The sequence below is a fragment of the Sorex araneus genome, chromosome 1 (genome assembly GCF_027595985.1).
Source record: "Sorex araneus isolate mSorAra2 chromosome 1, mSorAra2.pri, whole genome shotgun sequence".
Classification (NCBI taxonomy): domain Eukaryota; kingdom Metazoa; phylum Chordata; class Mammalia; order Eulipotyphla; family Soricidae; genus Sorex; species Sorex araneus.
Window position 1 is genome coordinate 360,925,069 of NC_073302.1, and position 25,973 is coordinate 360,951,041.

Below are 25,973 nucleotides of genomic sequence, written 5' to 3' on the forward strand. Positions count from 1 at the left end.
GAAAAGGTGGACAAAATCTAGCCCAGAGATGGGACTTCATTAAATTAAAAAGTTTTATGAAGAAAATGAAAGGACCACAAAACAAAAACATAAGTAATTGTGAGGAGATATTTGGATTCCTGCCAAGGGACGGATATCTAAAATGCATGATGAGTACAATAGCAGCAGCAACAAAAAGCAGCTCAGTTTTTAAAAACCTGGGCAGTAGATACTTCTCTAAAGAAGTCTTACAAACGGCCCCCTCACACATGGAAAAATGCTCAATTTTACACATTACCCAAAACCCTGCAAGTCAAAACTTGATTGAGCTATCACCTCACACCCACGTGGAAAGGCTTGGAAACAACTTGGATTTGTGAGATTGAGGAGAAAATGAAACACTATTTTACAGTGTTGGAGGGATTGTCAATAGGTACAGGATCCATGGATCCATGGAAATTCTCTTAAAAATCAAACAGTGATCAGAATGCAAATATGCCAGCCTGGCTGTACCTTGCTATACGAATAGGGTTTGTATTGCTTGTTGGATATTATAGTCTTCACCATGTGACCAGCTTAAAAAACAACCAAACCTGTGACTAAAGATGTGGGGGACAGTGGATAAGTGGATGCAGGAGCTCAGCGTCTTTGCAGCATGCCAGCTATCTATCTATCTATCTATCTATCTATCTATCTATCTATCTATCTATCTATCTATGTATGTTTGTTTCCAAGAAGTGTGTTTCTGTACCTGAATTATTTTATTTGGATATAAGTATTAATTTAATATCAATATTAATTCATATTGATTTATAATATTATTATACATTTACTATTAATATTGTAACATGTAACACTGTCATCCCATTGTTCATCAATTTGCTCAAGCGGGCACCAGTAATATCTCCATTGTGAGACTTGTTACTGTTTTTGGCATATCGAATACACCACAGGTAGCTTGCCAGGCTCTGCCATGCGGGTGGGATACTCTCACTACCTTGCCAGGCTCTCTGAGAGAGACGGAGGAATCAAACCTGGGTCGGCCGTGTGCAATGCAAACACCCTGCTCACTGTGCTATCGCTCCAGAACCTAATATTAATATTAACCCCAGTATTATCTTATTAGGATCACTAATCACGGGCCTTCTCCGTCCTATACATTTACTGTGCTCACAACATACCCGTGTGTCTGGCCAAGCACATGGAGCTCAGGGCCCAGTCCTGAGGCCTCGATGCCCAAACAGGGTAAGGCCTACCCACTGCCCCGCCGAGGCACAGCGTAAGTCCCAGTCTCACTTCCTGCCTGGAGGGACAGCTGCCCTCAGGAACTCGCCTCTTTGCTGAGACTTGCACTGACCGAAGACTTCTGACCCTTTCCTTCCTCGATAAGTGAGTCGAAGTGCCTCGCATAAACAACATTTCTCCTGACGGGGATTTTTTTTTTTAGTGATTTTTAATTTTATTAAAGAATTTAATTTACAAAGTTTTTAATATTGAGTTTTAGGCATATAATATTTCAACAGCAAACCCAGCACCAATGTCAACCTGCCTCCACCTGTTCCGTATTCTGTCCCCAGCTGCCACCCCCCTGTTATCCTGACAGGCACATTACAAAGGTCCAGTGGGTGCAGTAACTTAGATCTCATGCTTTCCACGTTGTTGAATCTGTGTTTTGGATCCATGGCTGTATCACTCACCCATATCACCAGTATAACTGAAGTTCTGACCCCCGATCAACACTAATTCATGTTCTCTTCTTCTTTCCCCCTGATTTCTTTCCTTCTCTGTCCTCCTCTATAAACTCGGGCCAGGGCTGAGCTAGGCATCCCCCCTTTATTACAGTAAATTTCCTCATCTAGGATTCTATATCCCACAAATAAGTGAGAGCATCCTGTGTTTGTCTGTCTTCTCTGGCTCACTTCACTCAACATGATACTGATGTAGTATCATCAATCCTCCTGGGAAGACTTGGGGCTGGGTCTGAGGTTAGCCTGGGGAAGCCAAGGAGGGCTGGTTTCATACTGGATTATAGTTCTAAACATTTTAGGTTTAACATTGGTTTGTCCTTCCCCCCCCTGCAGGGAGCTTAAACTTAAGCTCAATAAACGTATTGAGTTACTCCCACCACAGTGCTCTCAAGCACTCCCATTCCTGTGTGTTTATCTTTAACTTCTCCTTTGTGCTCTACTTTTCTCTATCTGTTAATCACTATACCCCCAAATCAGACCCTGTGACCTGTAAAGTCATATTCTTCTGAGAACTCTGGATTTTGTATATGTAAGTGTATATATATTTTGTATATATATTGCTTTTTTTCTTTCCTTTATGTCTTTTGCACAGTTTATGACCTTTGGGGCAATGTCCTTTTTGTATAGATACAGGAAGATAGTAATGCTACGCTTTTGTAACTTTGGAGCTAACTGACTCAGAGTAATATTTACTCCTGGGCATCTGTCATGTTTACTTGACTTAAGCCTCAGTTGCCCTTAGATCCTAGCACCCCGAAAGGAAGGTCCTGGCAAGGGACTTGGGCAGCTATAAGCTATCCTGGCATCAAAAAGGGACAGGCTAAGCACCAAAAAACATATAATAAGTTCAGCGCACGGTCACGGAACAAACTCTTGTCATGATCCAGAGAGAAGTAACTGAATAAGGACCCTGCGGGAGTTAGGAAAGACTAATCTGGTCTGAGGATTGTAGTCTGGGATAGAGATAAGATGTCCCCAAGGAGAGCCACATTTTAAGCTTAATGTCTCTTAAGATATATCTGTTAAAAATATCTCTGCCCATACAAAATGACTAGAAATATTATTAAGAAGTAAATTTATGATGCCTGTTTAAATGGACAGGGGCTAAGGAAAGCAACACACCCTTAGATGGAATTCCCCCCTTGGGTGGATCTCCAAGCAAAATGAGATTTTGTCCTTGAGTATCTCCTAGAATCTACTTCTCCTGAAAAAAGGCTTTAAAGGTTCATTGTGCAACCACACCTGTGTGTAATTGCTACCCCAACCCTTCGTGATTTCTCTGTAATTAATGCCGTGAGACTCCAATAAACAGTGACTGATTACCAACCAGCCTGGCAGTCCTGTTTCCTCCTTTCATTGCCTGTCTGCAGCAGCCGGCTAGGGTGGGGAGGTGGCTCTTGGCCACCGAATGCACGTGTCGTGCACCCACACTTTGAACTCACAGCTGCAGTCAGGCTTCTTGGGTGCATGAAGGAGTCTGAGGCTCAGAGCTCGCCTAGGAGACTCTGGGGCAAGCATCCTCACTTCCTCCTCTCCCCCATCCACTCCTTGACACCCCACCAGGGTGTGGGGAGTTAGAACTGTGGGCAGAGGAGACTCAAACTTGAATGTGGGGTTAACATTTCTGTGGTCAAATGCCGTGTGAGTTCAATCCCATCACCAAGGGGTGGGGTGCAGGGGTCAGGGCATGGGGACATGACACAGTATAAAATCCAGAGTTTCCAGCTGCTGTTTGCATGTCACTTTAGGACTCAGGAGCCTGCCATGCAGCGGAGACGGGTCCTGGTATGCCACAGCATGCCAGGCTTCCCCTTCGCAGGGAATGCAGACCCTTCTCTCCATTAGACACCAGCAAAGAACTCACTCAGCACCCAGCTCAAAGGTCATCGCCAGGAGGTCCTCCTGGGATGACCCCAGGCATAAGTCCCACTTGCTCTTGAGTCTCTCTGAGATGACAGAGGGGCCAAGGGTCAGCTCTCAGGTTCTTGAGCCACATTACCTGGGCTTGGAAGCCTAGTCCTGCTCCTTTGTAACCCTGTGATCTCGACCTTGAGCAAGTCCTTTTCACAGCTGGGTCTCAGTTTCCCCACTTATAAAAGGAAGGTTTAAAAATGACACCTTCCAGAGTCAGCTGCTGCTGTGAAAATTAAATATTTCTTAGGAAGGGGGGGTCTTCCCAAGCAGTGCTCAGATGGGCTTGGGGGCCACTCTTGGTGACATTCGGCCAACCTGGCAGAATGGTTCCATTCCTGAGCCTGGCACACCTGCCAGAACTCCCTGGGCCCCAGAGCTGGGGAGGGATCCCTGCCTCACCACACTGGGCATGACCCCCCAGACTCCCCACCTGGCTGAGAGCAGCAGCCACATGGGCAGAGCTCTGTGGAGATGGGGTGGGGAGGCCTGCCCACAGACATCGCAGAATGTCCCATCACAGAGTCGGGAGAGGGACCCGAGATTCGGTCAGGGTGCAGTGTGACCCTTTTGTCCAACGGGGTCCTTCAGGAATCCTGCCTGGAGGGGCCTGGGCTCTGTCTTGAGGTGAGGGTGCTTCCTCGAACCCAGACTCAGATATCCAGAGCCTAGCTTGACTCAGTCCCTGCTACCCGGCACGGTTATCTGAGAGAACAGAGGAGGCCGAAGGCTCTAGTCAGTCGGGTCTGGAGGAAAGGAACACGGACTACTCTGTTTCACCTGAAGAACAGGCAGCGAGGCTCACTGATCCCCTCCCCCCTCCTCCACTGTGGACTGAGACGGTGACATTTCCTTTCCTGGCTACCTGGGAGCTAGTGGGAGGCTGTATGACATGTGGAAAATTTCGCCTTCCTTGTGAGAGTGCTAGACATCACTGACAAAGTCCCCTTTCCTCCCTCCTTTTCCCAGCTTTGCTAGAAGCACAAAGGGTGGAGCTATAGCAGCCTTCCTGGCACCATGAGGACAGGCTGCGCCAGACCTGCGGGTCAGTATTGCCGCAGGGCCAGTGTCTTGCACTGTTCTCAGAGAAGTAAAGACAAACATGGCAGAGACCCTGCTCCAGGGTTTTCTGTTGTTTGCACCCCTGCCATAACAGGATGCCGGCCCCATCACCCCACCACCACCACCACCGTAGGTAGAAGCTCAGAGATTAACTACACAAGAGAAGTTAGTCCTTAAGTCCACCTCCCCGGCCCCAGCCTAAAGGGAAGTTTCCTTCCCAGTCCTCAGGCAGTTTCCTTCTCTGGAGACCCCGTTCCCCCACACTCTCTGAATCTCAAGTTCCGTGCACTGGGGAGGGGGAAGCAAAGGTTTTATTAAGACATACAGAGTTTATCTTCATGGACTCTGGTCGAAAACATGGAGACTCCAGCCAGCACGGCCCAGTCAAACAATGACCCACATCTCAAGTGCATGGTTCCCCACTTCCGCACCCACCTCCCAGCAGCAGGGGGCGCTCCTGCTGGGCTGCCAACAGAACCAGGTCCTCCGTGTTGCCAGGATGCCCGCACAGCTCCTCGGCACCTGGCACGATGGGCAGTGCATTTATCTAGCTTTGTTGGTTTGGTTGGTTTTGGGGCCACAGTCGGCAGTGCTCAGGGCTTCCTCCTGGCTCTGCACTCAGGAATTACTCCTGGCACTGCTCAGGGGACCATTTGGGGCGCCGAGGCTGGAATGAACCCTGGGTGGCCGCATGCAAGGCAAATAGCCTACCCACTGTGCTCAGACCCTACATTTGTAGGTCTCTTCTCTTCTCTTCATGATCTCCCCTGCCAAGCACTTTGATTGGCAAGCAAAGGGATGAGACTAGATTCTGCCATGGCCGCTCCAGCTCTGGGAAGATGTGACATCCATAGAGACTTTCTACAAGGTCTTTGATTGGCAAATCCCTTTGCAGGAAGCACCTTCCCTGCACCCACCCCCTCACACACATGCACACATACTCCTTCGGCTGCTGTGAAACTTCAAATATGTCCAAACCTTGGGCTTGCCAAGATCCCCTTTGTCAGTCCTCTTCCTGGCTATGGGTCTCTGTGTCCCTGTGTCTGCTGACCACCCACCTCTCTCTGTCTCTTGACCTTCCCACCACATCCATTTCCAAAGCTTTCTCCAGCGCAGTGCTGATCCAGATGAGTCCAAACAGGGCTTGGTGAGACCAGCCCATTTAGAGGGAGCTTCGGCCTCTCTGGCTCAGCCTGCCTTGCTGGTACACACCTGGGCTGGGAGCGACCTACAGCAAAGAGCAGCTTCTGTGCCCTTTCAAGTGAGGGTAGCCAGTGGAGTGGAGGGCCCACTGGTCAGGAGTGTGAGGTCCCTGTGCTCACTCCAGCTCTGACACCATCTCACTGTGTGTCTCTGGGCAAATTGCTTGCTCTCTCTGGGCCTCCGCTTCCTGACAAAGCAAAACAAAACTTCCTGACGAAGCTTCCTACTCAAGCAAAGGGATGAGACTAGATTCTGCCATGGCTGCTCCAGCTCTGGGGAGATGTGACATCCATAGAGACTTTCTGCAAGGTCTTTGATTGGCAAAGCACTTTGCATCAATGATTCCCTGCTCCTGGAAGATGATTAGATGATTGGATTAGGTCCCTTGGCCCTGCTTCTCGGACAGGAAATGTGCGGCCCAGAGGCGGGAACTGACTTGTCTGGGAGCCCTCAGCCCAGCTGGCTGAGGCTGGAGGCAGGCCCCCAGTGACTACAGGGCCAGAGTCCAGTGTGAACTCTTCAGGAGGGACTGAAGGAATACAGGAAGCTGAGGGGCGCAAAGGCAGAACCACAGCAGCCTGGGAAGGCACTGTCCCAGTTGGTCTGCAGAGAGCCCTTTTCCCTACTTACTCCTTTGGGGGACCCTTGCTGAGACACGAGGGAAGGTGAACGCGCCTTAAGTCCACTCAGGCCGACTCCCCCCTGGGCCTCTCTCCACAGGGCTGGGGGACACGGTCCAGAGCAGAGGAAATGGACCAGATCAAAGATGAAATCTGCATTTTGGGATGAGCATGTTTGCGCAATTTGCGGGGGGGCATATGCCTCAAATTGTAGAACAGTCTTGTTCATCTGAATTCCCTTAACTGGACATCTCTAGACCATCAGCCATGCTCTCGGCCGGTGTGGGCTGGCGAGAGGAAACTGTGAAAGGCTGGGGAATACCGGGAGCCAGCTCTCAAGCTTGGAGTCAACCCTGGCAGGTGTGCTCACATCTTGAAAATCAGGGACTGCCACACGGCATCCCTCCACGCCTCCTTCCATCCTTCTCTTTGTGGAAGAAAAAGAAAGAAACATGTTTCCCTGCTGGTGAAACATGTCCCAACACCCCACAAAGGGCCAAAGGCTACCTGCATGGGCCCCCGGATATTCCAGGAGGGCCAAAACCACAATAATGGGGAACCCAAGATGGATGGGGAGACTCTGGGGTAGGAGCTTTCCGACTCTGTTCTGGGATCGAACTCTGAGTCCATGTCCTGCGCCAGCCTTCGGGCCAGGAGAGGGGCTGAGGGGACATATTAGCAGATGGACTCTTCCAGGGCTCCGGGAACTAGGATGGTGCGAATGGTCTGCTAAAGCGGCATGTTAAAATCTCAGGCTTTCAGAAGAGGGAGTTAGTGGGGAAAGCAAGGCCCCTGCGCCTACCCTCCTCCTCTCCCACCCCGCACAGGGTTGGGGAGGCGCTGGGCCTGCGGCTCAGGGCCCCAGCTTCTTGCGGGCCACAATGAAGCAGATGCCCGTGTTGGCTGCGCTGGCGGCCGTGTAGCTCTTGGGGCTGTGCAGGAGCTGCTCGATCTCCAAGCCAGCGGCCAGGACGGCCTGCTCCACCTCCTCCTTCTCCAGGGCCACGCAGGAGAATTCCCGCTTCCCCACCATGTAGGACGAGAGCCCGAGCGTGACGCTGGTCACCAGGTGGCCCCCGGGCTTGAGCAGCGAGGCCAGGTTGGCGAGCCCCGCGCGGTAGGCGTCCAGGCTGCAGCAGGCGCACTCCATGGCCAGCAGGCTGAGCACGCAGTCGGCCGGGGGCAGCACCACGGGGTCCAGCGGGTTGCCCAGGTTGGCATCACACTTCAGCACCCGCTTCACCACAGCCCGCAGCTTCGCTGCTTTCTCTTGCCACCGGTCTCTGCAGGGAGAGAGCAGGGCAGAGTAAGGGGGCAGGGCCAGCATAGGGGGCGGGGCTCAGGTAAGAGTGGGCGGGGTCAGAAAGGGGCGGGGCCTTACAGGAAGGGGCAGTAAAGGGAGGCGGGGCCGAGTACAGGGAGGGCGGGGCCCAATAAACGGGAGGGGTTGGGGGGCCAGTAAAGGGAGGGCGGAGCTGAGTATGGAGAGGGCAAGTGTCCCTGAGGTGTGCCAAGGGAGGGAGGAAGGAAGGTGGGTAGGAGACAGGGAGGACAGGGGAAGAAGAGAGGGAAAGAGAGAGAGGAAGGAGAAAAAGTGGGAAGATCGGAGGAAGAGAGAAGGAAGAAAAGGTAAGAGGGAGCAAGGAAGGAAGCAGGAAGGTAGGAGGATGGAAGGGAGGAAGGAGGAAGGAAGGGAGGGAGGAGGAAGGGAGGGAAGAGAAAAAGAAGGAAGGAGGAAAGGGAGGAAGGAGGAAAGGGGGAGGGAAATCAGGAGGGAAGGGAGGGATGGAAGAGGGAGGAAGAGGAGAAGGGGGCCTTCCATGTGTGGGAAGCTGCCCGGGTGTCTTTGATGCTGCCCCATGGCCCCACCTGCAGCTCCACCCAGAGACTGCAGCTGCATCCCTGAGCGGGCCAGCCTGGAAGTGCCAGAGCCCCCCGAGGAGAGGCTTGGGGGCCAGCCCGGCCCTACCTGTTGCCCTCCAGCTCACAGGCAAGCTTCAGCGCGGGCGTCCAGTCGTAGGCCCCCGGCTCCTGCTTCAGCCACTTGTGCAGCTCCTCCCGGTTGCGGTCGGTGAAGTCAGACATAGTGATGTCCCCGAAGGCCTCGCAGGCGGCCAGCAGTTGGTAGATAGTGGGGCCGGAGCCGATGTCAATCAGCGTGTCCCCGTGGAGGCCCCCTGAGGAGCGGGAGGTGATGGACACTGTCAGGGACCCGGGGAGCAGCCCTGGCCAGCACGGTGGCCCACACAGATGGGAGCATCGCAGCACCCGCGGCTCCCGTCGCCCGTCTCAGAGCAACCCTGTGCCCACCACATTGGCTCCCATTCCAGAGAAGAAAATCTGAGTCTGAGAAAGGCAAGAGCAGGAGTCCAGAGCACCAGCACCGGGGGCGAGGCTGGCCGGGAGCCCCGTGAGGTCCAGCCCTGCTTGGGGGTTCCTCGGGAACAGGAAAGCAGCCCTGAGCAGGATGTGGGGACCGGAGCCTGGGGTGAGCCAAGGGTCGCCTGGAGAACGGATGAAGCCTCCAGCACTGACCCCAGGGCCTGGGCACGGGGCCATCCCCTTCCCCCAAGGTTGCCCCCAATCCTGGGCCAGCCCAATTCCGGCCCACAACACCCCTCGCCCCCAACCAAGCAGCCTCTTTTAATCCCTCCTGCCCCCCACTCACGAGGTTCATTCTCACTGAGCTGGGGGCAGGGCACAGTCACTGCAGCCATGGCCATGGGCATCCCCCAGGCCTTGACTCCAAACCCAGCCAGGTCCCCGAGGCCCTGGGAGACTGCAGCTCTCTCCAAGGTTGGGTCCTCACCCAGCAGGCTCAGCACCACCCCATCTGTTTGCACGCTGTGGGTTGGATGACCTGATGCCAACTCCAAATTCCAGCAACACAGACCCCCACCCCTCACATCACAGCGTCTGAAGAAGGGGGCCCAGCCCCAGCGGCTCCCCTACCTGGTCTCTGGCCCAGGCAGTCCCCGAGAGAAGAAAGCCCCCCCCCCCCCACCGCACCTCAGCATCTCAGCCCGGCTGCCCCGTGCAGGGTCTCTGCTCACCCGGGCGGAAGGTCTTGTGGAGACATTCCAGGTTGAACTTGAGCATCTCCACCTCAGGCGAGGGACCTGCCTCGAAGCTGTAGTAAGTGTGCAGGTAGTCCCTGGGCATGAAATGCTTCTGGTACTCATCTCCCCCTGTGAAGCCCTCCATGGTGACCCCGAGTGCACACTTGCTCGCCTGCCCCATCTTATGAGGCTCTGGGTACTGCAGGCTCCACCCCCTGAATTCCAGCCCGGCCCTGGCTCCTCCCCAACCTGATCAGCTCCAGCAGGAGGGGGGCTTGGGAGGTGGCAGACAGAGTCCTGTGGAGCCCAGCCCCGAAGCTGAGGCTGCAGCACCCCCCTTCCCAGGTCCTCTCCACACAGAGCCAAGTCCATGGGGGGCCGGAGGAGGGGGCAGAGGCATGGAGGCCAGTCCTGGGTCCCTTTCTCGACCCTGTCGAAGGGGGTCCATCTGCATGTGGGGATGGACTTCTCAGGCTGTGGGGCCAGAATCACTCTCTTAAGCAGAGGTGCATTTGGGGTTGTTGTTTTGTTTTGTTTTGTTTTGGTCATTTTTGTTGTTGTTGTGTCTTGTTTTTGTTTGTTTGGGGGCAATATCTGGTGATGTTCAAAGGTTATTCCTGGCTCTGCACTCAGGAATAACTCCTGGTGGGCTTAGGGGACCATATGGGATGCCGGGGATCGAACCCGGGTCGGCCACGTACAAGGCAAGTGTACTTGCGTGTGACCCACTGTACTCTCAAGTCCCGTAGGTGGGTTTTCCTTTTTGTTTTTTTGGTTTTGCTTTTTGGGTGGAGGGACACCTGGTGGCCTCCAGGGCACTGTGCAGTGCTGGGGCCGGATTTCTGGCTCCTGTGAAGTTGACTCCCACATCTCAGCTTCTTACCCTGCAGGTCACGACCCCACATGGGGTCATGTGACTTTCAAAGAAAATTATCTTAAGGAGGGGGGCAAGCAAGAAGAGATGGTCTGGAGGTAGCAGAGGGCAAGGGTCAGGGGTCACGGCCTTGACTGGGGTGTAGAGGTGAGGGATCTGCAGGTTCTGAAGAACTAGACCCAGCGCTACTGGAAGCATAGGACTCAGACTCCCATCATCAACTTGAAACGTGTCTGCCAGGGGTTGAGTGAAGTACCACGAAAGGACGCTTGCCAGGAGTGACCCGGGGCACAGAGTCCGAAGCACAGCTGGATGTGGCCCCCAAACAAAATCAAACCAAAAGGTGTCTGTTAAGGAGACCCACTAGGGGATGGGAGGGAAGCTGGTGAGGTCATTGGTGGGGGAGGGGAGTGGGGTAGTAGGATTGGGGCTGGCACGTTACATGCCAGGGACTCTAGGATCAGCGACTTTGTAAATCACATTTACATTTCTAAAATGGTTATAAACTTTATGACTGAATTGCATTGTATGCCTGAAACCCAATCATGAACAGCTTTGCAACTGTGTATCTCACTGTGATTCAACAAAAAAGAAAGTAGCACTGCAGCTCCGTCACCCTGTTGTTGTTCGGGCACCAGTAACTTCTCCATTATGAGACTTGTTACTGTTTTTGGCATATCAAATACGCCATGGGGAGCCTGCCAGGCATAAAGAAAGTAAAAAAAATAAATTAGTCCTCCCTAAAATCCAAAAAATATACTTTATGATTTGCTATCAGTGAATATCTGCTTTCTAGACCCATTCTATACCTAGGCTCGTGTACAAACGTCTCAGAGAGTGTTTGCTATGAGGAAAGCGAAGAAGCCTGGCTGGAGGGCAGGCCGTGGGAGGCTGGAGGGGGTGTGGGACAAGACAGCCGCCCCCAAAGGGACAGGGGGCCCGTCACAAAGCACAAACTATCTGTGTGCAGGAGGCTTCCCTGGTGGAGCCTGGGCCTCAGCGTTCCTCCCTGAGAAATGGGAGTGAGAGCCAGAGCTCCCACGGGAGTCGCTCGGCCCCTCCTTCCTGGCACCGAAAACAGCTCAGACTTGGCCCCAGACCAGACAGAAATGAATCTGCGAATGGGAGGTCCAGGCCTCCTGCCCTGGAAGTGGAAAGTACAAGTACATCTTGTTCTGATTTGAAGCAAACAAACAACCCTGACCCGAAGGGCCGGGCAGAGGAGGCCTCCTCAGAGGCAGGGCCCCTCCTGCCCCCCGACTTTCATGCAGGGGCTGTTTCTTCCCAGGGCAGGCACCGGACAGCCTGGGTGGGCTAGGGCTGTGGAGCTGGGCTGGAGGAGCCCCGGGCACCGTGCTATTTGGCTTGAGGAGCATTTATTTACTGAAGGGATGGCATTTACCAAGGAGCTAGCGGGGCTCCTCTAGAGAGGCAGGGATGTGTGCCTTAGGTCGGCCGACAGATTAAGACAGCCCGGGAGAAGCAGCACACAGGCAGGGAGAGGCCTAAGGAAACTGACTGTGGACTCCGGCCCACGGGGGCCACCAAGTCCAGAATCTTGCGCAGTAGAGCAGCAAGCAGTCTGGATGGAGACTCGGGAAGGATGCATGATGCAGTTTGCATCTGAAAGCTGTCAGCTGGAGAGCCAGAAGGGGCTGGTTCAAGAGTTCGGTTAAAGTCCTTTCTAGAAGTTTCTCTTGTCCTAGAAAGGCAGTTGTTCTGTGCTGTTCGGCCCTGCTGCTGCTTGGGGAAGGCCCACCAGGTTATGGTGACAGCCCACTGGTTTGAACTGCCGACCTCATCCCCACATGCCAAAACTTCCAGGATAGTGTTTGACTCATAGCTGGGCACCAGGACCTGGCCACACTGGCACCTAAACCTAAGCCTCATGGGGTTCCAGGGCAGCTTCAGGGACAGTTGGGGCCCAGCGGGAGTCCTAGAGTGACAGGGACAGAAACTCACCTGAGTCGACGGCAAAGGAGCTACAGAGCGGGAAGACCCAGGCCCCCCTGTTCCCAGGCCGCCTCTCACCCTGCCAGCCCCAGCTGAGGCTCACAGAGGCCAGTTCCCTGCGTCTTCCCCAGGGTGGTGCTGGTGGACAGGGGCATGGACGGGCACGTGGCTGATGCCCACTGCAGCCTCCCACTGCAATTTATGGCTTTGAAGGTGGCATCCATGGCCCCTTCAGGGGATGTCCGGAGGCCCTGCTTGTGGGCAGCTAGGAATCTGCTGGGACTGGGGGCACAGGTAGCCGTTCCCGTCTCAGTCAGAGTGGACAGAGGCCCTCAAGGCCAACTCGGGGTTTCTGGGGCCCCTCGATAACCAGAGTCACAAATCCCAGCCTCCAGCTACTTGCGCCTTCACTTCTCCCCATGTTCTCTAGTACCCTCTTGCCGCTCTCCATCCAGCACATGCCTGCTCCGATCTGCCCAAAGCAGGCTGCCATAGACCTACGCTGAGGAAGAGTCCCGGCCTCGGCACCACTGACACTGCGGGCTAGAAAACACTCTCTCGGCTGTGGCTCAAGGGGTGCGAGCTGCACACTGTGGGGTACTTAGCAGTAGCACCCAGTCTTTCCGCTGTAGGGGACAGCCCCTGTTTGTGACAACCAACCATGTTAGCTGGCATGGCCAGGTGGCCCGGAGGCCAAGTGCCCAGGTTTGCTGCCTCCTTCTCCCACAGCCTTCCCGCAGGCCGAGGAAGGGCTCAGAAGCCTGCAGTGTCTTAAGCATCTTTCTCGATTGGGACTTATAAATAGCTCAAGGAAATTTCCACTCAAGGGAATGTGGGCCTTAATTTCAAGCCAAAGAGCACATTTGAAACCACATATCAAGTAAATCAGACGCCTCGAGAGGCGTCCAGCTCCTCTCTCTCTCGGAGAACTCCTCCCCACATCCTGACAGCCCCTGCCACCCCTTCTTATCACTCCTGCCTGCATGACCCTGGGGTGAAGAGTCCAGAGCCTGCAAGTGTAAACAAGATTCTTCTCTGGTGAGTTAGGAGCAGCCACGAAGTGCCGCGCCTCACGCCAGACTCCAAAACAAAGGCCAAGAGTGGAGGCGCTCAGTATGACACGGATCTAGAATTTTCGGGCACAGAACAATTTTTGAAGCTCAGAGGAAAACCCAAGTGGGTAAATAAAGGCATTTTATAAAACAAAATACAAATTAAATACCTCTGGGTCCTTAAAGGACAAAAATAGCATTTTCCCTTTAGCCAATACAGTGAGCATTTGCCTAAATTATTTAGATGGAATTATTAACACTAAAACCCAATAATTCCATGCTTAGGAGTCCAGCCTAGAGCCAGAATGCAAGACATGAAAACCCTTCATGTGCAGGGACACGGAGCACAGTGCCCCGTGCAATGAGCACCCGAGGGTCTCCCCTCTCCAGCACTGGGAACGGCTCAGACAAACTCTCGCGTCTCTCTCATCTCCCAGTGCTCCAGTGTCTTCCTCAGCGCCTGGAGCTGCTGCCGGGGTTGCAGGGAACAGTCCTGCAGGTGCTCAGCGGGGCCGTCAGCTGGCCCACCCGGCACCCCATCTGGCCCATCCAGCCCTACCAGGAGTGATCCCTGAGCACAGAGCCAGGAGTAAGCCCTGAGCACTTCTGGGTGTGCCCCCAAGCAAACAAAATCCATGCCACCGGCTGGGAGACGGCTCCACGGGCAAACACGCCTGCTTTGTACACAGCTGACCTGGGGTTTGATCCCCAGCACTGAGCATCATCAGGGGGCCCCCTAAGGTACCAAGCCAGGAATAACCCCTGAGCATTGCCCCGTATGTCCCCTCCCCCAGAACAAACCAACCCTGGAACAAAGAAAACGCCTTCGAGGTCACTCATTATTTCAATCCTTCTAGGATGTCTGTTTAATGAGTTTCCCTTTGCTGGTGTCCAAAGGTCACACACTTGATCCTGGTGCTTCCTGTGGGCAGGGGGCGGGAAGGAAGGGGTCACACACTGGCTAGGGCTCCAGGACCCCACGTGGTTCCAGGATTCGACTTGACACTCTAGCCATGCCACATCCAGGCCCCGGCAATATTTTCATGTGAAATCCTTTCTAACAGACTACGTAGAGATCGAAGCTCATTTCCTTCCAGCTGGATAATCTACCCAGCTGCCCTCGCCTTGCACTGAATAATGCACCCATTTCTGACTGAACTAAAATGTCATGGAGCGCAGGTCTGATTCACTTCCAAAAGGGGAAATTGACCTTATCACAAGAGAATGAAAATATCACTCATTGAAACTCCCAGGCCTGACAGGTGGGCCGTCTTTTGTTGTGGGAAGAAGGGGCTTCATTGCTCCACGTGTGAAGGTCTTTGGGTCACTGGGACGCTGCAGAAAATGCAGGATGTTAGAGCCAGAATCTCCCCTGCCTGGGTCTCGCACCCAGGGCAGGACACAGCCCGGGGGGCTGCATGGTACATGCAGGGTCAGGCAGTGCGGGTCTGCACCAGGGTTTGAGCATGCGCTTTCCTGGATCACCCTGGAAACATTGCTTCCAGAGTGACATGAATTGTCTCTCCGTAGGCTGGTGCAGGAGCAGGGACCGGGGTGGAGAGGGTTACTGGGACAGCAGCTCCCTCTGCCTCTGCAGCCAGCCGCCTCCACAGCCCACGCTGGCCCGTCGGCAAGCACACCGGTAGCGCCTGAGCACTCTGCTCTTAGGGGAATTCTGGAAAAAGACTGATTTGGCAACACTCTCCTCTTTAATTGAAAACATGATTTTGAGGGGCTGGAGAGATAGCTCAGTGGGTAGGGAACTTGCCTTGCACACGGCCAACCCTGGTTTGATCCCTGGCACCCCACAGCATCCCCTGTGCACTCCCAGGAGTGATTCCTGAGTGCCAAGCCAGAAATAACCCGTGAACACTGCTGGATGTGCCCCAAATCCACCAAACTTGATTTTGAGTTCATTGCAGATTTACAAGCATTTGTGAAAAATAATAGTCAAGGCCGGAGTGATAGTACAGTGGGTAAGGCACCTGCCTTGCATGCGGCCAGCCCAGGTTTGCTCTCTGGCATCTCATATGGTGTCCTGAGCACCACCAGGAGTGATTTTTGAGTGCAGAAACAGGAGTAACTCCTGAGCATTTCCAGGTGTGACCCCAAACCTCAAGTAAAACAAAACAAACAAAACCAAAACAAAATAATAGTCAATTCATAGACCCTGAACCCAAATCCCCCAGTGAGAGAAATTCCATCTTTGAAAACAATAGGCCGCTGACGTGGTGGCACCCACATCAGGCGGTGTGACTCCTTGGCTCAAGCTTTGCCACCACAAGCCCCCCGCAGCATTGCATGTGTGTGTCTGTGTGTGTGTGTGCGTGAGTGCATGTGTGTGCATGTGTGCGTATGTGTGTGAATTCATGCAGCCCCACCACAGGCTCTGTTCCAGTCTCCTCCCGCATTTGTGGTTTGCTTGGCCTGCCCTGATCAACGTGTCGCGGCTTATTAAGTCAACAGGGAGAGTCAATGGGGAGAGTAAACAGGATTAAGACGGGGATGTTTTGGCAAGTTCGGGACAGGCTGTTTTCAAGCCCGAGTTCACTGCCCTCAATCCGTAATCTCAGCCGTCCCCATCCGGTTTCCACACCTTAGGGCTCTTTCCGCTCCGCTTCTCCCCGGAACCCCTAAAGGGAAGCCTGGTTGTGAAAGCCCATCTGCCCAGTTCTGTGTCCCCCACCCGTTTCTTGCTCCCCGATCCTGCCCCCAGCAGTGCCTACACTCAAAACATCTCCCAGGGCCTGGAGAGGGGAGACATGTGTTGTTGACCCAACAACCTTCCTTTATGGGGCCCGATTACTATCAGCCAGATGGGCTTGGCCAGAGGCCAGGGGAGCTGAGCTGGGGCCCTGCGTGGGGTGAGCCATGAGGGAGGGCCCAGGCCCAGCCGTTATGTAACTGCTGGCAGGAAGGGGCTGGGAGAGCAGGACTAGGGCTGAGAGAGTCTCCGGCTGTCACGGGCGTCCCAGCCAGGATGGAGGAGAGGCTGTATGCAGGGGGGGAGGATTATGCCAAAGAGTTCGACCCCCAGGATTACTTACGCACGTACTATGCCTTCGACTCTGGCACCATGGCCGAAAACGAAATCCTAAAATTTAACCTGGAAAACCTTTTCCAGACCTTCTCTGAAGGTGAGTGGCTGGTCTCCGTCTCTGGGGAAGGGGACGGGGCTTCAGGGACAGTAGGAGCTTCCGGGAGGTGGCTGGGTTCGTCCCCTGGGCCAGGGATCCCCAAGGATGCTGCCAAGGCAACTGGACCCATAGCCCACACGGGTGTCCACTAGAGGGCAGTGCGGTGAGGCCGGAGCTCCGCGTGGAAGCCAGGCTTGGGCTTGTGTCTGTCTAGGAGAGCCTGCCTCAGTTTCTTCTCTGTAAAACTGACGGTAACTCCCAAACAAACTGTAGGGCTCCCAGACCCGTGCTGCAGTGGGGTAGGGGGCAATGAGAGGACAGGCGTGCTCACCCCCAGACTGGCCCTAAAGTCACCCCTTGAAGCTGTTCTGGGCTCATCAACCACTGAAAATCCGAGCAAAGTTCTTGTATACACACACACACACACACACACACACACACACACACACACAATTTCTTGCACAAGAGAGTGTTCACAAACACCAAAAGCAAACTACAGAGCTCGGTTTACAAATCCCTGGCAGAGGGCAGCAGAACTGGCGAGACCAGCAGAGATGCCGGTCATGTTCTCTGCCCAGGAGGGACGGCTGCTCGGGAGAGAGGAGGGTCCCAGCACAGAGCCCGCACCGGCCGCCCGACCACCAAGTGCTGTCGGGCAGGGAGGGCACTGCACGCCCTCTCCCAGCCCAGCACGGCGCGTCAGAGGAGGTCCCGGACGCAGGCACAGAGTGGAATGCTCATGGAGCTCTCTGAGCAGACCTGGGCCAAGGCTGTGAAGCCTGGACACAAGCGTCTCGGTGGGGACAGAGCGGGAGGGGAGAGGGGACGGTGGCTTCTCCTTCACTGAGGCAGATCCATTTGCAGAAGGGAGGCTGACCCCCACCCAGCAGCGCTCAGGGCTTACTGCTCTGTGCTCAGGGCTCACTCCCAGCTCTGTGCTCAGGGCTGACTCCCAGCTCTGTGCTCAGGACTCACTCCCAGCTCTGTGCTCAGGGCTGACTTCTGGCTCTGTGCTCAGGGCTCATTCCTGGCTCTGTGCTCAGGGACACTCCTGGCAGTGCTCAGGGCTCACTCCTGGCTCTGTGCTCGGGGGTCTCTCCTGGCAGTACTTGGGGACCACACACAGCAGCAGGAATCGAAGCTGGCCGCATGCAATCTCCTTCCCCACTGTACTGTCTGTCAGACCCCTGAAACCGGCGACCCCCCCCCGCTCATCTCCTGCCCCCCCAACCTTCTCTGCTGTGTGGAGCCGCGTCCCAACCCCTGCTCAAGTGTGGGCCCTCACCCGAGGCTCAGCCTTCACTACCCAGACATTGTGCCCAGAGCCGGACCACTGCAAAGAAAGCACTTCCTGCTGCAAAGGCAGCCTGTAGCCTGCCCAGGCGGTGTAGACGGAGTCTTGCCGGGAGGGGGTGTGGCTTCGTCTGCCTCCAGCAGTCCCCCCATCCCCAGCAGGCTCCCCACCGTGCCTGGGGGCGCCCCAAAGGCAGATCTGGGCTCCTGCAACTCGACTCGTCATCCAGAGGGCAGGTGGGGGTGGGGGCTGTCCCCTCAGGGCTCTGCCTGTGCTGTCCCCTGCAGGGGGCGTGGCGGGCGACCTCCTCATCGACATTGGCACGGGCCCGACCATCTACCAGCTGCTGTCGGCCTGCGAGGCCTTCCGGGAGATCATCGTCTCCGACTACACGGAGCAGAACCTCCAGGAGCTGCGCAAGTGGCTGGGCCAGGAGCCGGGTGCCTACGACTGGTCCCCCGCCGTGCAGTACGTGTGCGAGCTGGAGGGAGACAGGTACGGGCCGGCCCAGCCCTGCTCTCCCTGCCTTCCACCCCGCCCTGCACAGATGCCTCAGCCGTCCCACCACTGCCCTCTGGGATGCCCAGGTCTCTTTCTTGCACCACCCCACCCTGCTCTGCTCTCCAGATTTTGTATCCTGTCCCCTCCCCACCCTTCCCTGTAGTTCTGCCTCCTCCTAGAAGCCCCTCTGGATTGCTCCAGCCCACACAGAGTTCGTTGTTCTCTTAATACTAGAGTTCCAGCTTCTCTTCTCATCTGATCTCAGAAGAGCACTTGCTAAGGGCTCCAGGGATGCCCCCACCCTAAGCACTGTTGCCCCCCGACAGTTGGATCCTTCAGGGGTACCGTCTTTAGCTAGTGCATAAAGAGTCAAGGCATGTACGAGAGCCCCAGAGGCAGACACACAGATTCTGCACCTAGTTCCACAGCTGGGGAAACTGAGGCCAGGCCCCGAGAGTGACTGACCAGGAGTACGTTATAACCAGGACCAAGACCAGAGTTTAAGATTCCGCCCTAACCTGGGGTCAGGGGTTCTGAGTAGTCTGAGGCTGGCATGGGGCAGGGCTGGAGGCTCTCTGGACACGGGGTCCTCCATGGCTATCCATTGTCCAGTAGCACAAACGGTGGGCGGGTTCCCCTCTAGGACTGAGGTGTCTGGTTCCGTCAGTCTCGGCGCCCGGAGCAGACACTGACAGGGAAGCAATAATGCAGCATCTCTGCGCAGGGCGTCCTCCCAGGCCGTGGTTTCCTCGGCATCTTCAGCGCTGTTGCCGCTGAGCTGTCCTCTGTGCTGTGTGTGAGAGCACTTGGCCACGAAAGCCGCATGCACACCTTAGCTAAGCAGGACACGCACTAGGGCCGCCACACAGCTGCAAGGAATGGAGCACGAACTGCAGCAAAGGGGTCTGCACAGCGCGGGGAGGAAAAGCGAGGGGGCGGCCAGAGAGCCTGGAGAAAGGAAAGGGTCCTAGAGGAAAGCTCCTGCTGGAGAAGCCACCGCAAGGGACAGACAGAAGGTGCTGACTGACCCCTGGGCGCCGACGGCCCTAACAACATAGGCTGGGGGGTTGAGCACAGCCCTTGGTTTCTCCAGGGCTAAAGTGAGGCTGGCACCAAGAGCTAGGTGCCCACGGGGCCGGGTTCTGGCGGGGCCCTGCCGCCTACCTTGCTAAGGGCCGCCTTTTCTGTGTCTTCCTGCCAGGGGAGAGGGAGAAACAGAGACAGAGATGGAGAGACAGAGACGGTGAAAGATGAAGACAGAGACAGGGACAGAAGCAGAGACAGAGACGGAGGGACAACGATGGAGACAGATGGAGACAGGGAGAGACAGAGACAGGGACAGAGAAGGGGACAGACAGAGGAAGACGAGACAGAGCGATGAGAGCCAGCCCCTGGTGCACTCCATCCATCCAGAGGGCCACTCTCATGACTGCCAACCCTGCTGCTCCCTAAGGCCCCTGGAGCTGCAGGGGCGCAGGCCCGGCCCAGGCTGGAAGGCGGCCTGAGTGGGCCACTGCAGGCAAGGGAAGGCCCCTCTGAGCACACCTGGTGGGGCTGTGGGGACAGACGCAGGGCCAGGCGGTGTCTGGGAGGGTGCTGAGACCTGCTGTGAAGCCTCGGCAGGAGAGTGAGTGTGGGGTGCCGGAGTCCCTGGCCCCAGGAGGAGGAGGGGACACTTGGTTGTTACAGAAGGACCACAGCTTCCACAGCGGGAGAGAACAGGCTCCAGACGCAGATAACCCAGCGGCCGGGACACGGTTCCGTGGCAGCGAGATCCTCGCAGGCAGCCCAGCAGGCTGAGCCTCTGCAGAGAACTGATGATTAAAAACACTCGAAGTGCAGGGCTGGCCATCTCCCGAAAGCAGCTGGGCCGCTGATTTGAAGAGGGCCACATGGTGCATTTCCAGTCGCCTCTTAACACCCCCATTGTCACTGAAGTCTCAGGTGGGGTGCTCAGTGGGCACCAGACTACCCCCGTCATGCTGGGGTGTAGAAGGGGGGCATGAGGTGCCCAGGACGAGAGCCCAGGCCTCTCCCACTTGAGCTGCCTGGCCAGCCCCCAGCTACTCAAATATTAGCACTTCAGAAAGCTAATAAATGGGGCAGAAATAGTGCATGCTTTACATGTGCCCACCATGGCTCCCCCCAACGCCCCCAGCAGTTATCCCTGAGCACTGGGCAAGGAGTAAACCCCAAGCATCACTGGGTGTGGCCCTAAAACACAAAAATAAAAAAAAAATGGAGGGCTGGAGAGATAGCACAGCGGGTAGGGCGTTTGCCTTGCACGCGGCCGACCCGGGTTCAAATCCCAGCATCCCATATGGTCCCCTGAGCACCGCCAGGAGTTAATTCCTGAGTGCATGAGCCAGGAGTAATCCCTGTGCATCGCCGGGTGTGACCCAAAAAGAAAAAAAAAAAAAAACCGGAGGCCACACCAATAATTAGGGAACTGTTCAAACGAGACATGGGGGTGATGATCGAAGGGCCAATCCCCTGGCACCCCCCCAGCTGCGTGGACTGGAGCAAACCACCGGGCGGCTCGGGGCGCAGGGTGGGAGAGACGGTCCCTCGCTGTAGCCCGCCTTGCGCACTGGGAGCGGCCGGGGCGGGGCGGCGGGCCGGCCTCACGCCCGTGTCCTCTGGCAGGAGCAAGTGGCGGGAGAAGGAGGCCCGGCTGCGGGGCGCCGTGTCCCAGCTGCTGCACTGCGACGTGCTGCGGGAGCAGCCGCTGGGCAGCGCGCAGGTGCGGCCGGCCGACTGCGTGCTGACGCTGCTGGCGCTGGAGAGCGCCTGCCCCGACGTAGCCGCCTACCGCGCGGCCGTGCGCGCGCTGGTGGGCCTGCTGCGCCCCGGCGGCCACCTGGTCTGCATGGCCGCCCTGCGCTCCCAGTTCTACAGGGTGGGCCCCAAGAAGTTCTTCGGGCTCTACCTGGAGAAGGAGACGGTGGAGCAGGCGCTGCGGGATGCCGGCTGCCGGGTGCTGCGCTGCGCCCACCGCCCCATGAGCTACTCCGAGGGCTACTCCATCAACGAGGGCGTCTGCTTCGTGGTGGCCCGCAAGGAGCCCTGAAGCGTGAGGGGGGCGTCCTCGGTCCCACTCCAGTCCCCCCTGCATCCCCGAGGCAGCTGGAGCCTGGACGCCACCCCTTCGTTCCTGGCAGGTGGAAAGCAGGGGTCTCCCTGCACCCCGGGATCGCCCCGGGATCCCTGCACGCGGGATCCCTGCATCGCTTGTGCCTCCTGCAGCAAAGAGCAGCGAAATAAACCGCTCCGCTGGATTGGGGTCTCCCCAAAGGCAGAGCCCGAGACAAGATGCGAGAGCGAACATTTCTTTGTGCAGGGACCCAGGACACCCCGAGGGGACATGTGGAAAGGATCACGGAACCCCTCTCATCCGGGCCGTTTCCGTACAGCCACTGAGGCTGGGGGTGGGGGCGGGGCGAGGGCAGAGACCCCTGGGGCACCCTGAGGGAGTGTCTCCATCGCTGTCCCTGGCCATAGTTGGCAGCAGAACAGCCTGGCTGCGCAAGTAGCCAGGGTGACCCTCGCCGGCTAGTGGCAGCCGAACACTGAGGCTGAGGGCTGGACAGGAAGGCTGGGGGCTTTCCAGACGTACAAGCAGGAGGGGAGCATTGTGGCACCTGGTCCAGTGCCGGGGTAGAACAGGACCCTGGGTATGCAGGATCCAGAGGCCTCTCCAAGGTCTGCACGGTTTCTGGGCCAGCTCCTGTCTGCTCTCGACCAGGGAAACCCAGGCTGGGAGCAGGGGGCCAGGCTCCAGGTCAGAAGAGAAGCTGTGGGGCGGGAAAGAGCACCGCCCGGAGGGTCTTTGCCTTGTGTGCAGAAGAGCCAGGTACGATTCCCAGCATCCCATATAGTCCCCCCAGCATGGCCAGGAGTAATTCCGGAGTGCAGAGTCAGGAGTAACCGCTGGGCATCACTGGGTGTGGACACATAAACACACACACGAATTGGAGCTGGAGCCATGTTACAACCAGCACCTTTAGCACCCCCTTCCCTCTTCTCCCTTCCCCCCTTCCCCCCCCAACACACACACACACACACACACACACACACACACACACACTTCATGCAGCATTTTCTCCTCTGGACCTGGACCTGCCTGGGCCATGCGGGTTGGCAATGGCTTCTTATGGACACCAGAGGGCGGTGCAGAGCAGACAGCTGCCCTGGGCTCAGCGTAAGCCCAGCCTGGAGTCCTCTGCGGGGAGGCCAGTTTGAACCAGCCTGAAGTCCTCTGTGGGGAGGCCAGTTTGAACCCCCTTCTGATTTGGGGGTTCTGCCAGGCCTCAGCCAGCACAGAAGTCATGAAGCAGAAACAGAGACTCCTGGAAGCCCTCAGACCGCCCGTTTCTTTAAGTCCGTTTCGGCATTTCAGCTCGGCTGGGGGACCAGCTGGTCCTGGCCCGAAAAATAGGACAGCGGGCAGTGCCTTGCTTTGCACACGGCCACCCTGGCTTGATCCCCAGCACCCCACAGGGTGCTGAGCACAGCCAGGAGTGAGCCCTGTGCACTGCCAGGTATGGCCTAAAACACATACTCAGGATGCCTGGGTCCCCCGGGAGTGTCTGAGAGCAGGAACGGGGTCCAGCAGTGCCCTCGCTCAGCCCCAGCTGCCGACCCCCGGAGCAGCGAGGAGGCAGGGGGGCAGGCACACCCTGACTCGCCCTGAAACCGCGGGGCCCCGGGACCTCCTCCTCCTTCCTGCCCTTACCTGGGCACCCCAGGCCCGGTGGAGCCTCACACAGCAGCTCAGGGCCTGGCGGGCAGGAAGGCCAGGGTGCCCTGCAAACATCCTGCGACGATATCCTGCTCTGTCCAGCTGCCAGAAAGAGGAAAGCTTATACCCCAGTTAGCTGCTCAGAGCTAACCACTAACATCTGGCTTGTGCGCTGAGATTGTGCTTGCTCTAGGCTGATGGAGCCAAGCAGAATACCACACAGAGCGGTTAGGAGCTCTTCCTCCTTCTTCCTGCCCTTACCTGGGCACCCCAGGCCCCGTAGAGCCTCACACAGCAGCTCAGGGCCTGGCGGGCAGGAGCGGCCCTGCCGAGCCCACTGTGGACGGCCAGCATGAAGCGCCTTCTGGCCACTCTGGAGCAGCAGGAAGCAGGTCAGTCCCTGCATCCCCTTCCCCGGGCACAGGGCAGGTTTGTTGCACGTTTTCTTAAAAATGTATTTGTTCATCTTTTTACCTTGAATGAAACTTGAATGAAACACCATGAACTATAAAGCTGTTCACAATACAGTTGCTTCAGGTGTTCAGTCTCCCAACACCAGTCCCACCACCGAGGTGTCCCACCCACCCCCAGCCTGCTCCCTTGGCTGGCACTAGTTGAGTTACCTTATGTTGCTAATTCCAACATACACCTGTAACGGTGTTGCTAAAGCGGTGGCCTGAGGATTACTGCGCTGTGAGCTGCGAGTGTGTTACTGTTTCTCTCACTGTGCTTCCCGGCTTCTACTCCCGTTCCCACCCAATGTCCTTGCTTCTGGGGGCTCTCAGCTCTGTGAAGTTGGGAGGCGCTGCAGAGCCGCATATGCAGCTGTTCGCTTCAGGGGCTTTGGAGCTGGCATGATCAGCTTCGGGGGTCTCGCTGGCCTCTGAGGTCAGCCCTGAAGCTGGGTGTTTATCTGACCGTGGGAGCCGGCTGGGGGGGGGGTGGAGCACTGGGCTTTATCTGCCCCGGTCCTGCCTGAGTCCAGAGACCTTGGCCCGGTGTCGGCCAGGCGTTCCTGGGCTAACTCAGCTGCCGGCATCTCTCTGAGATCTGGTTGTAAGCTTTGGAACTTGAGGTTCAAGCTACCCAGGGACTTACCCCCTTCCAGCACAGTGAGACTCTGGGGGCAGGCGAGGCCCTGGGTCCCTCCAAGTCCTGCGGGATGCACTTCTGAAACGTTCTTCAGCTGAGCGGCAGCTGGGGGCATGGCTGAGTCAGTCCGGGTTGGGCAGTCCGAGGAGGGCAAAAACCCTGCCCTGCTGACCCTCCCTTCGGTGTCTGACTGAAGAAATGCCCCACCCAGCAGGGAGCCTGCAGGGGCTGCCCAAGAGCTAAGGGTCTCCGGGTACTGACCAGCCCCAAAGCTGAGCCCACACACCGCTCCTAAGGGCTCTGTATGGTATTCTGCTTGGCTCCATCAGCCTAGAGCAAGCACAATCTCAGCGCACAAGCCAGATGTTAGTGGTTAGCTCTGAGCAGCTAATTGGGGTATAAGTTTTCCTCTTTCTGGCAGCTGGGCAGAGCAGGATATCGACGCAGGATGTTTGCAGGGCACCCTGGCCTTGGGGCACCTTGCCCTGCTCCCAGCTCTCTTTGAGCAACTACCTGCTTCTCTGCTAAGTGTGGATTTCCACCTCACACAGCTGTGCCAGGTGTTTGGGCCCTTCTCATTGCCCTGCCTCTCGGCTCCGCGTTGGCACAGCCTGTGTCCCAAGGAGGCTCGGCACTTGGCCAATGCCACGAACTCTCCTGGGCTCAGGGTTCTAGGACTGGCTTCCACTGGACTGGCAGATACTTGTCTCCATCACAAGAAAGAATTCAAGGACAAAACAGTGCAGATTGGAGCAGGAGGACGGGGCCAGAGTGACGGTACAGCAGGTAGGGCACTTGCCCTGCTCACGAGCCTGACCGGGGTTCTATCCCCTGCAACACATACGGTCCCTCAAGCACCACCAGGGGTGATCCATGAACTAAGAGCAAGGATTAAGCCCTGCAAATTGCTGGGTATAGCCCCCAAACAAAAACAAAACCAAAAGAAGTGGAAGGATTTAGGGCCTAGAGAGACAGTACTGCGGGGAGGGCCTTTACCTTGCATGCGATTGTCCCAGGTTCGATCCCTGGCATCCCATATGGTCTCCAGAATCAGGAGTGACTCCTGAGCACAGAGTCAGGGGTTACCCCAGACATCACTGGGTGTGGCAATAATAATAATAATAATAATAAAAGCAGAGGGGCTGGAGTAATAGCACAGCGGGTAGGGCTTTTGCCTTGCACGCGGCCGACCCAGGTTCGATTCCCAACATCCCATATGGTTCCCCGAACCCCACCAGGAGTAATTCCTGAGTGCATGAGCCAGGAGTAACCCCTGTGCATCACCAGGTGTGACCCAAAAACCAAAAAATAAAAAAATAAAAATAAAAGCAGAGGATTTGTTCAAGGGACAACACACAGCTGGGATGTGATATGTTGCTCTTGCTGGGAGAGTCACACCTAGGCTGGGGAGGTTTTTAAGGGTCTTAAAACACAAGCCACCAAAAGGAGCAACGGGCATGAAGGGCCGGGCTGCGGCGGTGCTAAGCTGTGCCAGCGAACGGGACGTGCGCAAACACCCCGTGAGTCAGCAGCTTCCGGTCACGCAGCGGGCAGCTGGGAGCAACCTGTGTTCTCCCACTGAAGACAAGAGTGAGGTCGGCTCAGACTTCTGTCCTCCAGGCATGCACCAACAACTGGCTAAGCTGCTTGTCCCAGTCCTCTCTCTCTCCCTCTCTCCCTCCTCCCTCCCTGTCTCTCCCTCCCTTCCTCCCTCTCTTCCTTTATCTCTCCTTCTGCCTTTCCCTCT

The 25,973-nt window shown here is 56.4% G+C and overlaps 2 protein-coding genes across 2 annotated transcripts; one reads left to right on the plus strand and one right to left on the minus strand.

Moving 5' to 3' along the window:
- Window positions 1–5,005: 5,005 nt before the first annotated feature.
- On the minus strand, window positions 5,006–9,727 carry INMT (indolethylamine N-methyltransferase). The gene is made up of 3 exons (XM_004606913.2): window positions 9,577–9,727; window positions 8,493–8,700; window positions 5,006–7,806 (listed from the first exon to the last, which is right to left on the minus strand). The coding sequence occupies exons 1-3, from the start codon at window positions 9,725–9,727 to the stop codon at window positions 7,377–7,379; spliced, it is 789 nt and encodes a 262-aa protein (XP_004606970.2). The 3' UTR covers window positions 5,006–7,376.
- A 6,663-nt stretch (window positions 9,728–16,390) lies between these two features.
- LOC101539242 (indolethylamine N-methyltransferase-like) lies at window positions 16,391–21,700 on the plus strand. The gene is made up of 3 exons (XM_004606975.2): window positions 16,391–16,598; window positions 18,180–18,387; window positions 21,040–21,700. The coding sequence occupies exons 1-3, from the start codon at window positions 16,442–16,444 to the stop codon at window positions 21,461–21,463; spliced, it is 789 nt and encodes a 262-aa protein (XP_004607032.1). The 5' UTR covers window positions 16,391–16,441; the 3' UTR covers window positions 21,464–21,700.
- Window positions 21,701–25,973: the final 4,273 nt, after the last annotated feature.

What these genes read in the sequence shown, in the direction of transcription:
- INMT (XM_004606913.2), bottom strand. Translation starts at nt 9,727, where the DNA reads ATGGAGGGCTTCACAGGGGGAGATGAGTACCAGAAGCATTTCATGCCC. An exon ending in CCACAAGACCTTCCGCCCGG is followed by an intron (nt 8,701 to 9,576) that starts GTGAGCAGAGAC and finishes CCCGCTCCTCAG; the next exon opens with GGGGCCTCCACGGGGACACG. An exon ending in TGTGAGCTGGAGGGCAACAG is followed by an intron (nt 7,807 to 8,492) that starts GTAGGGCCGGGC and finishes CTCTCCCTGCAG; the next exon opens with AGACCGGTGGCAAGAGAAAG.
- LOC101539242 (XM_004606975.2), top strand. Translation starts at nt 16,442, where the DNA reads ATGGAGGAGAGGCTGTATGCAGGGGGGGAGGATTATGCCAAAGAGTTC. An exon ending in TTTCCAGACCTTCTCTGAAG is followed by an intron (nt 16,599 to 18,179) that starts GTGAGTGGCTGG and finishes TGTCCCCTGCAG; the next exon opens with GGGGCGTGGCGGGCGACCTC. An exon ending in TGCGAGCTGGAGGGAGACAG is followed by an intron (nt 18,388 to 21,039) that starts GTACGGGCCGGC and finishes GTCCTCTGGCAG; the next exon opens with GAGCAAGTGGCGGGAGAAGG.